This window comes from Hippopotamus amphibius, chromosome 4, assembly GCF_030028045.1.
Source record: "Hippopotamus amphibius kiboko isolate mHipAmp2 chromosome 4, mHipAmp2.hap2, whole genome shotgun sequence".
Taxonomy (NCBI): Eukaryota; Metazoa; Chordata; class Mammalia; order Artiodactyla; family Hippopotamidae; genus Hippopotamus; species Hippopotamus amphibius.
In genome coordinates this window covers 20,397,126-20,410,385 of record NC_080189.1, presented here as the reverse complement: position 1 = coordinate 20,410,385, position 13,260 = coordinate 20,397,126, and the positions used below count along the sequence as shown (strand labels likewise).

Genomic DNA, 13,260 nt, shown 5'->3' with positions numbered 1-13,260 from the left:
TAGAAAATTTTTACCTTTTATTTCTCGGATACTATCATTCTCTGAGACTTGGGCTGATGGGATGGATATCTTAGAAGACCTGGTTGCCCATACTTTGCAAGAGGGAGAAAAAAAAAGACTTGCTTTATAAAATATGGGAATTAGATGCGGTAGAATGCCCTGATGTTAAAGACAAACCAGAAATAAGGGAGAACCCTCAAAAAAGCTTAAGAAGACTTTAAATAGACTGGTATGCTTTTAGAACAAGTCAGTGTTTCATGGCAGTCATAGGATGAGATCTTTCATCAAGTTAGAAGGCACATTTGATCTCTTGAGTTTTGTTTTCTAAGATAGATTCAAAGATTCTTTGAGAAATTCACAAGTAAAAGGCCTTTCCTTTGACAGCACTTTATTTTGCAGGCCCCCCTGCCTTCCTTCACTTATCAATAACTTCATCTCATTTGCTTTATCCAGTAAATTCCATTATCTCCCTGGCAGTCTATTGCATTAAGCCTTTAGTACCTAATATCACCTCATTTACATTGACACATGCTTGACCTCAGCCCTTGTCCTCTCTGTTAATGCACCAACAAGCACTGATATCTCTCCGGAGAATTATCATTTGGCTGTTAGCTCAACTAATAACAACCCTTCATTTGAGCTGATGAAGGTTTATTAAATAAAACCATGCAATAACCCTGGCAGTAATGAAGGGAGAATGGAGGTGGCCAGCATCCTGTCTGTAGTGGTGAGAGCCTGCTGAGTCTGTGTTATAGGTATTGGGTTTCCTGGGGGAGGAGAGGGGGCACCTGAGTGCGCTTGATCAATATTATGTTAGCAAACTGACTTTAAGAATGGGCTTTTTTGATGGCCTGATTTGATTGCTGTTGATGGGCTACAAAGGAGGAGTTGGGGGGAAAAAAGTGTTCTTGCTCCAGGCACTCGGCTTTGCTCTATGAAGCTTTCTTGGGAAGTCTGTCTTAAGTACTGAACTGTCAATAGCCCCGAGGCCTTCAGTCAGAGGCCCGGCTGACCCCTAGGGAGCCAAAAACAGTCTTCTCCAGTGATGCTGGGATCAGGGATTCTGTTTTTCCTCTAGACTGCTAAGACTCCCCGAAACCTCCACAATAGCCTGAGCCCTTTATTCTCCCTTGTATGTCCCAGGCTTTTTTTCCCCCAACCAACCCCTTTTGTGTGCAGAGCTAAGTCATCCTCTGCTTAGGCCCCATGTGGTGGCTGGTGTCATGCTATAAACACAAGTGAGCAGATGATGTTTATACCTAAGAAATTTTTTAAGTTCTATTATCAAGTGTATATATATATTTTTTTAAATTTTATTTTTATTTATTGGCTGTGTTGGGTCTTCGTTGCTACGCGCAGGCTTTCTGTAGTTATGGAGAGCGGGGGCTACTCTTCATTTCAGTGCACAGGCTTCTTATTGCAGTGGCTTCTCTTGTTGTGGAGCACGGGCTGTAGGCACATGGGCTTCAGTAATTGCTGCGCATGGGCTCAATAGTTGTGGCTTGTGGGCTCTAGAGTACAAGCTCAGTAGTTGTGGCGCGTGGACTTAGTTGCTCCATGGCATGTGGGATCCTCCGGGACTAGGGCTCAAACCCATGTCCCCTGAATTGGCAGGCAGATTCCTAACCACTGTGCCACCACGGAAGCCCTCAAGTGTATATTTAATATGTTGGATTTTTGTGAACCAAATCCTTTGGGGTCACATGCTTGTGTTTTATATCCCATACGTATAATATGATACTATATTCTGCAAGTAAAATTGTTCCTAGTTTCTCTATGCAGCCAAATACCTAGGACTCTAAGGGCCAGAACATTCTACAAACAGTACAGTGATTTCCTAGATGCTTCAAAGCTATCAGCCCGGCTCCTTAAACTGTTAGACTGAACCATATGAAACAGCCAATATTTGATCGTTTTTGACTCGTGAAAACAGTAGTTTCATATGGTTCAAGTTTCAAACTAATACATGAAATCATCGTGTTTTTTTTCAATTTGCGATTGGTTTCTTTTCCCAGTTTCTGTCTGATAGGGAATCAGATCTCTGCTTTGGGGAATGTGGTGCGTAGCTAAGTGGGAATGTTTGATAAGTGAATGATCTGGAATTCTTGGTGGGGAACATCTTCCCTGCTTGCTTCGAAGTGGGTATGAATCATACTTCATTAGTGAGACTTCTTGGGTCCATCTGGGACCCCCTGAGCCTGAATGTGGAGAATTCTAGGTAGAGGACTGTCCTTTGGATCAAGGCCTGAAGACACCAGAGTTTGCCTTCCCACAGTTCAGGGGCCCAGTGTCAGCAGGCCGGTGACCTGGGTACTAAGTAAATCTCGGGTTCCAAGGCATGTTCTTTTGATGTTCATAGCCAAAGATTTTTGGTGTTCTTACTTAGTTGAGTCTGTTCAAACTTGTGTCTTATATACTTATGGGAAGGGATGGTATCAATTCTCTGGAACAGCCTAATTTCATATCTTTCTATTATATCTGTAAGTTGAGCCAAGGCAACATTTTCAGAATGGTTATATTCTTACTAGAAAAATGCTTCCTTAAGGGAGACATACTGACCTGTTGAGAAGTAATAGAAGATTTTGGAACCATGTAGTTATCAGAGCCCTGAAGGAAATATTTGTTTTGGACTCAACAGTGGCAACACATTTGCTTTTTTTAGGGAACACTGTTGCCAAAATAAGCATTTTTATTAGCTAGCAGATGGTTTAGTTATCAGGTTGGGGTTTTTTTGCTATAAGCAAAAGATTTTTTTGTTTGTTTTTGTTTTTATACTTGAACAAACCTTAGTTCTATTTAGGAACAGTTACTATTGTCATTCACCTTTGTGTATCTCACCTTTGTGTATCCCAATCAAAAAATTAAATAAAGAGCAGTGGTTTCTTTTCCAGCATTTTTTCAGTGAAGCAGTTGTTGAGAATGGCCGACTTTGGTGTTCCTCAAAGACATTTCCATTGGTTCATGTTAAAGCACGAAACTAGATCTTTTTACCTAATCAGTTTGAGTAAGTCTGGTGGAAGGCAAACACTTAACAATGAAGTCATTATTTCTAATTTAAACTAAAATGCAATTGAGAAATAGACATTTGGGAATGAAAACTTAAAGGCATTGTAGTTCCTAATTGCAAAGATTTCCTTTGTTGTAGATTCATCTCTAAACTCAAGGCAAAATTTTTTTGAAAACACAAGGCAGTTCTTGATTATGTAGTTTTTAACTGTACCTTTGACCCATTTTTTGAGTTACAGAAATACTTTTCAGAACTTATGTTCCTAATGGATAGGTTTTTAATAGTGAAACATACTGTCCTGTTCAATATCATGTGTTGAAAGATTTTGTAGATGTTTACTTATCTTTATAATCCTAAAAGAAATATTTGCTTTCAACTCCAAAACCGATTTCTGTTATCTATCTGAGCACTTTCTAATGCTGTTGAGTTAGAACATTAATGTTCTGTTAGGTAATAGTAGGTGCTGTGTGAAAACATTACCTGTTGGTAGTATCTATCTCCCCTCTTTCCCCCTCTCCCTGCGCAGACTTATTTTTGAAAATACATATAAGAAAACTTCCAAGTACACCTAGTTGGCTCATTATGTACCACTCTACCTTTAAGAAGTGCTGTGGCATACCTGAGAATTCTAGAAGGTCATGGTGGAGATCATTTGGCACATGAATTCATAGCGTTCGATCTGTGAGTAGATGTGCAAACAACATTTTCCAATGAACTGTTCCACTATATGTTGTCGGTTTGATCTTTCATCAGCTGTGTCTTGTCCTATAATTTTAATATATATTTGTGACATTATTCATTGTTATATGTCACACTTCTGAACCCAAGTTTGATGATTTCTTAAAGAACGAACCTATTGCTGTCCACTTTAATCCAGCTGCGTCTCTTGAATTCCTCTTGATGTTTCATCAGTGTGTTAGTTAAAAAGTGCTTTGCAGTCATTAAATTTAGAAAACAGTGAACTAATTTGTAAAATGACCACTTCCCATGCATTAAAAAAGAAAGTCCTCTAGTGGTATTTTTATCAGTAATTATGCACATTTCTAACTGTAGATGGATATTTAAGGACTTCTCGTGTAGTAAAGGCTAAATGTTATGAGATGCCTAGAAACCAGACCCCCCAGTACAACAGAATTAATCATCAGCAAGTTTTCCTTACAGGTAAGCTTTATGGTACAAGCTGCTTAAAACCATGGAAGATAAACATCAGGTTTCTAAACTGATGTTCTAGAGATCAAGTATATGCATTGATAACTATTTTCTTCAAATTGTTTTGAGTACCACTTAGTAAGGTTAGAGTTGGGGAAGGCAGTGGCCTTGCTTAGCTTCCATAATTTTACAGCTTTATAAATAGGCTTTTGTGAAGGCCGGAGAATAAAGCACTGTCTCTTCATACAGAAATAGAGGCTATTTGTGGTAATGTTTTCAAATGTTTGAAGTTCTGAGACTACTCTTGATTGTATATATGGTAATTGTACTTGTATTTTGGGTCAAGAAAACATATTCAGAAAGTCTACATGGTTAATAATAGTTCCACGAGGGAAACAGCACTTTACTGAAAATGCTACATTAAAACATGTTGGAAACACCCTCTGAAGTTTCTTCATCCACACGGTAAATAGATTCTGTTAAAAATAATTTGAGAGCTTCCCTGGTAGCACAGTGGTTGAGAATCCGCCTGCCACTGCAGGGGACACAAGTTCAGTCCCTGGTCTGGAAAGATCCCTCATGCTGCAGAACAACTAAGCCCGTGTGCCACAACTGCTGAGCCTGTGCTCTAGAGCCCGTGAGCCACAACTACTGAGCCCATGCTCTGCAACTATTGAAGCCCGCATGCCTAGAGCCCATGCTCTGCAACAAGAGAAGCCACCACAATGAGAAGCCTGCACATCGCAATGAAGAGTACTCCCGACTCTTGGCAACTACAGAAAGCCCACACGCAGCAATGAAGACCCAGCACAGCCAATAAATAAAAATAAATAAATTTATTAAGAAAATAATAATTTGAGTGAGCACTCAGTATGTGCCACGCATTGTGCTAAGTGCTTTACCTATATTTAAGAAAAAGCAAGTGGTTTTGAAAATTGACATTGTCATATAGTTCTGTACTTGAAACATGAGCTGTTTGGGTTAAAAATCTTCATGCAAATTCCTACAAACAAATTGAGTGTGGATGTGCAGTGGGTGGTTTTTAAGCTTAAATATCTCAGCTGGATTTAATTACCTTGAGGGATAAGGCTACATGATGGGCCAGTGGTTTACCAAATTATTTTTCATTTTCTGGATCTTGATGTCACTAAAGGTTAATGCATCCTCTTTTCTCTGCTAGAGACTTGAGTTAAAATCCATTTTAGAGCATAAGTGTAAATGAATTTGTTGTTGTTTTTCCTCCTTGGGGACACTTTGGTCATTTTTGTGAGGCAGCCTTTCCATTTGGAATTGCCTGCAGCTTGCACTGGGCGCAGGGGCTCTCATAGCAGAGGCAGTTGCAAGTCAGCGTGCAAATGAACTGGCGGGCTTCAGAGGGCAGAGCCGGCCCAGGGCTTGTCACTCTTTCATTCCTCCATTCTGTCTTGGTTAACTTAAGGAAACTTATTTGCTACTGACATTTGATTATAGCACATCACAAAACAAGTGATGTGTTTGTGGCTAAGCCATTGCATTTTCCTCCCCATCTCAGGCTGGTTTGTATCTGGCAGCTACAAAGCTTTCTGTATTCACTGTCCACACTCTCCTAAATGACTGCCTATACTGGAGTAGATCTGTGATCAACATTTTGGATGGCTGATGTTTCATGACTTCTATTATCTATTGATTGCTTTCCTATAAATGCTTGTTTTTTTAGGTGCATGTTTATATCCATAATTACATTTACCCGGAAGTAGTGTTATTAGTTATTGCCTTTATCTGCACAAATGAGGAATATTTAGGTAAAAGCAGGGATTAGTCATCTCACCTGAATTCCTTTAGGAGTTTGCTAGGGTTTTTTCCCTGAGGTCAGCTTGTAGTCATTGTCTCCTCTCCATTAGTATTACTACTGCTACTACTACTAATCATTATTGTTACAGTCTGTGTTTGTCTTTTTCTCCAGAGGAATAGTACCTCTTCACTTTGTGTTTTCTTTAAGAAAAAATATGTAAGGTCTTTACATATAGAAAGATATAAATAAAATTTTACATACATGAATAAATGGGATGATATAATACACACTTTTTTTTCCCTTTGCAGTCATCGCTTTGGTTTCACAGTGAATTATTCCAAATTCCCTGAGTCCCCCATCTTCTCCATTTGTTGTAGGTATTCCTACACCATTTTTATGCCTTCAATCCTTTTTGTCTTAAAATCTCCCAAATTGCTCTTTATACCAAGAAAATCTCCCTCTTTATCGTTTATCTCCTGTTCACCTTCCAATCCCCTTTCTTCTGTTAAACTGTGTCAGTCCAAGGAGAGGTGATGACTGCTGTTGTTTGCTTGCAGCATTCATGTAAAAATGCATTTCCCTCTGTGTGTATGTGAATATGAGAAAGAGCCAGAGATTATTTGTAAATACAGGTGTAGACTTAGGCTAAACAAGCTGACTCATGATGGCCTTGAGGATTAATAAAAAATTGATATAGTCTGCTTTTATTGAGCCTTAGTCGTAAGAGGCTAAGTTTGACTAAAAGCTGGTCTAAATCATTAGTAAATGGACTTCTTGTGAGGATATAAACATTATAATTATTTAATTGGGAGGTCATTTTACTTGTGTCCTTTGATAGGCAGTGTGGGTGGGAATGAATAGTATGTACAACTTTGCTGAGGTATTTTTGATGCCTTCATCTTTACTATGATTGTTCTCTTCAGTGTGATCTGTCTCCAGTGTTACACCCTTTAGGAGCAGAACTAGGCCTATCCACATGATACTCAAAATCAGATGTATGCTTATAAGGTTCTCATAAACTCTTGACAGTATCTCTTAAAAGATAGTGTTTCGTATTTCTAATATTGCTAGATTATTTCGTTGTCTTAATCACTTTTTTTTGCCCTTTTCAGGTATCTGCAGTGGAATCTTTGGAGGGCCCTCTGCTCCAGGTGGAAGGACTCAGTGACCTTAGGCTGGAGCTTCACAGCAAGAAGATGAACCTCCACTTGGTTCTCATAGATGAGCTGCATCGGCACCTGTACATCAAATCCACTAGCCGAGTTGTGCAGCAGAACAAGGAGAAAGGGAGGATGAGGTTGGTTAAAGCAGCTATTTGCCATAGTGTCTTGTGGTAATGTAGGATTTTTTTTTTAATATTTATTTATTGTTGCATTGGGTTTTTGTTCCTGCACGTGGGCTTCCTCTAGTTTCAGAGAGCAGGAGATACTCTTTGTTGTGGTGTGTGGGTTTCTCAGTGCGGTGGCTTCTCTTGTAGCACAGCATAGGCTCTAGGCTGGTGGGCTTCAGTAGTTGTGGCACGTGGGCTCAATCGTTTGTGGCCCATGGGCTCTAGAGTGCAGGCTCAGTAGTTGTGGTGCATGGGCTTAGTTGCCATGCGGATCTTCCCACACCGGGATCGAACCCGTGTCTCTTGCATTGGCAGGTGGATTCTTAACCACTGGGCTACCAGGGAAATCCGGCAATGTAGAATTTTAAGGAATATTATTTGTTTCCCAGAATATTGTTGTAGTTTATTTTACTTGTCCTTTTAACATACTGTCTCTGAAAATGTAAGATGGTTTTATGACTCCACGTTCTGAAAGGCTGACATTCAAAGTTTGTTCATTGCACATTTCTTGTGGTCCTTTTATGTAAAGATACGTAAGAAACATTTACCGTGGGCCTTTAATATACTACATCAGAGAGACTCTGGTATGTTTCAAAAGGAAGAGAAAAAAAAATTCTTAAATTGGATGATGAAGTCAGCCTAATTAAGAAATATAGATGTATGAACTGAAGTCAGAAGATTCTGTTACTTAGGGCTGTGTTCAGCTTTGGACAATCCTCTTGTGGAGTAGTTCAGGCAAGGTTTAGAGAGAACACTATTTTTTTACCCCTGGGCTGGTTGTAGCACAGTCCTGTGTTGAAGGGCCTGGGTGGACTCAGAAAATTCATTAGGTTAGGAGAGACCTGGTAGGGAGTAATAAGACCAGATGGTAAGACGGTAGAATGCTGGCATTGTTAACATGTGTCAGATAACTGCATGTCTTTTGTCCTTCCAACATTCCTTTAAAATAGCCATAAGATTCTTCAGAAGGCAGTTGAGCACTGTGTACTCTTTGATACTTTTTCATCAGGCTATAGATAAGAGGAGAACTGGAAGCAGTGCATGCTGGGGATGAAGTCTATAAAAATCCTATCCGGTTCAAACCAAAATTGCCAGCTTTGTGTGTGATGCTTCAGTTTAGTCAGAGACCCTGACAGAGAAAGAGAAGTTTTCATCTCTTTTCTGCAGATGGGCACTAGAAAACCTTAGGCACACAAATTGAGCTAGGGGTTATGTACCTTAGACTTAACTTCAGCACTGGATCTGAATACAGTCCTGTTGGAGAGTAAAGTGGTGGGTGGGAGAAGTGCTATGGAAATTCCTTCCAGTGTTTGGTGGTAAATAGCGGATCTAAATAGATTCTTCCCATGCAAGGATTAAAAACAAATAAACAAAAAAAAAAAACCCACTCTCTTACAAGCACAAGGGAAAAATGCTTATTTTCCCTTATTCTATAGAATACGCATAAGGGAAAAAGCATTACGTTGAGGTCTCAAAGAAGAGCATTTATTTCAAGGAAAAGATTTATAGAGCAAGATAGGAAACATTTAGAAGACTTAACCTCAAGGTTTCTCAAAAGATGCAAGATGATGTGGTAGATTTTTGCTCACAATTATCACCTTCCTCCTCCACTTGAGTGGGAGGAGCATATTTGCTTCTCTTTGATTTCGGGGCTCTTGCTTTCGCTGATTGTTAGCATATAACACGGGGGGCTGGAAGTGCGCTTGTGCCAGGGAGCATGCCCTGTCATGCCTCTGCCATTGCCGTGATGGTGCTGGTCCCAGAAGGAGGAGGAGGAGAGACACGTGGAATCGAGCCATGTTCAGCTGAGCTGCCTAGCCTGAATCAGCCATTCACCAAAATATGTGCTTGTTGTTGAACACGGCTGAGATTCTGTGGTTGTATGCAGCAAGCATAGAGCTTCTATGCAATGATACTGGGGAGCTGTGTGAATGGGATTGGGAGAGATGCAAAAAGAACTAACTAAAACAGGAACAGAATACAAGAAAAACAAAAATAATGATAGGGAAATGAAGTCGTTTTTAAAACAAAAGAACTGAATCAGTGATATGGAGGGAAAACTTTGCATCATGAAGAAGAAATAGACAAGATGATATAAGAAAGATAATAGATGCAAAAGATGGAGACTAGCGAGCAATCACATGACTTTAGGAATTCTACAGAATGACACTAAAATGATAGTGATGTGGGTTGAATTCTGTCCCCTTAAAATTCATGTATTGAGTTCCTAACTCCCAGTACCTGACTGTGACTAAATTTGGAGACAGGGTCTTTCAAGAGGCAAATAAGTTAAAATGACGTCATCAGCATGGGCCCTAATTCAGTATAACTGGTGTCCATATAAGAAGAGGAGGGGGCAGCGCAACGGCATGGACGTTGCTTCTCCCTCCCATCGTGTAGGGGGTGTGTGTTGCCCAGCCTTCAGGGTCAGTGGTTCTTCTGGTGTGGCGCTTTATCCTTCACGGGTGGTTGGAGTCGAGGGAAGGACACAGGAAGACCCAGAAGACGTCGCAATGGACTCATTGGCCATTGAGGATGTGGCAGTGAACTTCACCCTGGAGGAATGGGCTTTGCTGGATCCTTCACAGAGGAAACTACAGAGATGTGATGTGGGAAATCTTCTGGAACCTGGCCTCAGTAGGAAAATCATGGGAAGATCATGGCATTGGGGATCAGTACAAAAACCAGGGGGGAAGCCTAAGCACAAAAGAAGTCACACTGGAGAGAAACTGTATGAATGTAAAATATGTTCTAGAGCATTGAGTACTCTCAGTTGTCTTCGAAAACATGAAAGAACCCATACTGGAGAAAAACCCTATAAGTGTAAGGCATGTGGGAAAGCCTTCACATGGCTCATAACCTTTCAAAAACACATGATAACACGATGGAGATGGACCTTATAAATGTAAGGAATGTGAGAAAGTGTTCATTAATCCCACTTCTCTTAAAATACATGAAAGGAGTCACACTGGAGAGAAACCCTATCAGTGTAAACAATGCAGCAAAGCCTTCAGTTATTACTGTTCCTTAAGAGTACATGGAAGAACTCACACTGGAGAGAAACCCTATGAATGTAAACAATGTGGAAAAGCCTTTAGTTGTCATGAAAGCCTTCAAACACATGAAAGAACTCACACAGGAGAGAAGCCCTATCAATGTAAACACTGTGAGAAAGCCTACAGATATCACAGTTCTCTTTGAACCCATGAGAGGAGTCACACTGGAGAGAAACCATATCATTGTAAACAGTGTGGAAAAGCCTTTCGATGTAAACAAACCTTTCGAGCACATGAAAGGAGTCACAGAGGAGAGAAACCTTATGAATGTAAGCAGTGTGGTAAAGGCTTCAGTTATTTCAGTTCCTTCCGAATGCACAAATGGCATCACACTGGAGAGAAACCGTATGTGTGTAAAACATGTTCTAAAGCACTGAGTAGTCCCACTTCTCTGCGGAATCATGAAAGAACCCACACTGGCGAAAAGCCCTATGAGTGTAAGGAATGTGGGAAAGCCTTCACCTGGCACAAAACCTTCCAATATCACATGATAACACACACTAGAGATGGACCTTATAAGTGTAAAGAATGTGAGAAAGTATTCCTGAATCCTAGTTCTCTTAAAATACATGAAAAGAGTCACTCTGGGGAGAAACCCTATCAATGTAAACAATATGGTAAAAATTTTAGTTCTCAAAAAGGTTTCCAAATGCATGAAAGAACGCATACTGGAGAAAAACCCTATGAATGTAAAATATGTGGGAAAACCTATACATGGTACAAAACCTTCCAGTATCACATGATAACACACACTGGAGATGGACCTTATAAATGTAAAGAATGTGAGAAAGTGTTCATTAATCCCAGTTCTCTTAAAATCCATGAATGGAGTCACACTGGAGAGAAACCCTATCAATGTAAACAATGTGGTTTAAGTTTTAGTTCGCAAAAAGGATTACAAAATCATGAAAGAAATCACACTGGAGAAAAACCCTACGAATGTAAGGAGTATGGGAAGTCATTGTTTGTTACCAGTTCTTCTCGAAAACAGGAAAGGACTCATGCTGGAGAGACACTGTATGTGTGTAAAACATGTTCTAAAGCATTTAGTACTCATAGTTCTCTTCGAAATCATGTAAGAACCCACACTGGAGAAAAGCCCTATGAATGTAAAATATGTGGGAAAACTTTCACTTCCACTTATGCTCAAGTACATGAAAGAACTCATACTGGAGAGAAACCCTATCAATGTCAGGAATGTGGGAAAGCCTACATTTCTCTGTCAAGCATTCAGCGACACATGAGACTGCACACTGGGGAGGAACCACATAAATGTGCAGAATGTGGGAAAGCCTTCTTTTATCACAGTAATTTATGAAGACATGAAAAGATTCACTAGATAAAACCTCTTGTTTGCAAACAGCTTGGGAAACACTTTGGCCCACATCCTTAGATGTGAAAACTCCCATGAATAAGAAGTATAAATGTCAGTAACATGAGATAACTTGATGGAAAGTACTCCATGCCTAATGTTCCAGAAAACCTCTGGTATGAAAGGGTTGTTTTAGAAGTTTATAAATGTGTTGTGTTTAGCAAGGATCTTTCTTAAAGTGTATCCTTGGAGGGTGGATTTCTACTAATTTCAAAAAATGAGTATTAATGTGAGTTAGCTCTGTAAGTTGTCTTTCAACAATAGTGCATAAGATTTAAAGGTAGTGATTTCTTGTTTAATCAAATAATGATTTTTTTCTCTTTCTGTTTTGAAGTCTGTTGGATCCATGTGTGAATGAAAGTGTATTTCTAATATGCAGTTAGGCTTAAATTTCTATAATATTCTATTCATTCTCTGTTAAAGGGCCATTGAAAATAGCAGTTTAGTATTTGTAGGGATTTTCCTTCTGGTGTTGGGTGGCAGTTCCCACATATCCCTAATCTGTTATATATATTGTAGCTTTTTTACTGAGAGAGATTCTTGTTTGGAGGTGGTGGGTACAGGAGCCTTTTTCCATTTTATTAAAGACTTGGAATAAATTTTAATGTATGGTTAAAAAAAAAAAAAAAAAAGAAATTTAGACACACACTTCCGAAGAGGGAAGACCATGTGAAGACACAGTGATAAGACGGCCTGCAAACCTAGGAGAGAAGCCTCAGAAGAAACCAACTCTGCTGACATCTTGATCTTGGACTTCTAGCCTCCAGAACTATGAGAAAACAAATTTCTGTTGCTTAAGCTACTCAGCCTGTGGTACTAATACAGAGAGAAATAGTAGTAATAATTACAGTGTAAAGAAAGAAACCTACTTAAACAGAAAAAAAAAAAGCCCTTGGTTTGCAAATCAAAAGGATTTGAGGTAAAATTAGTGAAAAACTTATTCTTAGATATGATCAGGAAGTTTTTTTTGAATTTCAAAAACAAATACTGTAAGCACCAATGAGAAAGATTATGTTACTTGCCCTGACAGATAATTATTTGTCCAACCCAATATCCATTCTGTCCATTTTGAATGACAACTCTTGTTTTGATCGTGGTGGCCATATGTCCAGCTAAAAGGCTACACTTTCCATCCTCCTGTGTAGCTAAATGTGATTAGTGAGACTTCTGCTTAGAAGCTGTTGAATCAGGGCTCATAGGAAAATTCTTTAAAAGTGCCAAGTAAACTGGTATGCTCACTCTTTTATCCTTCACTTGCCTTCCTTTACTTCCTGTCGAGGACATGGATTGATGCCATCGTCTTGGACACTAGATGACCTTGAGGATAGCAGCCAAATTTTAAACTCTTAAATGACATGGGGCCTCCATTATAGCTCTGAATTGGTTTGTATCTTTTGTATGAGAAGAAGGAAATCCTTTGTTTTACTCAGGCCATGGCTGTTTGACTCTTCTGTTTTATACAGTTAAGCCTAGTCCTGATAAACAGAAAGGAGCAAAACTCAGGCTCACCAGGATTTGCTAAACACGAAATGCCAGAAGACAGCAGAGCAAAACCTGCAAAGTATTGAATGGCAA

The 13,260-nt window shown here is 39.5% G+C and overlaps 1 protein-coding gene across 4 annotated transcripts in view; it reads left to right on the top strand.

Moving 5' to 3' along the window:
- Positions 1 to 13,260, top strand: part of EXOC4 (exocyst complex component 4) — a 752,882-nt gene that overhangs the window by 43,079 nt on the left and 696,543 nt on the right. For all 4 annotated transcript variants that reach the window (XR_009053126.1, XM_057730962.1, XM_057730963.1 and 1 more), the window contains exon 4: positions 7,040 to 7,224. Coding sequence is in view for 3 of the 4 variants with exons in the window: in XM_057730962.1 (XP_057586945.1) it covers positions 7,040 to 7,224 (185 nt within the window). In the remaining variant the exon portion in view is untranslated. The remainder of the gene's footprint in view (positions 1 to 7,039; positions 7,225 to 13,260) is intronic.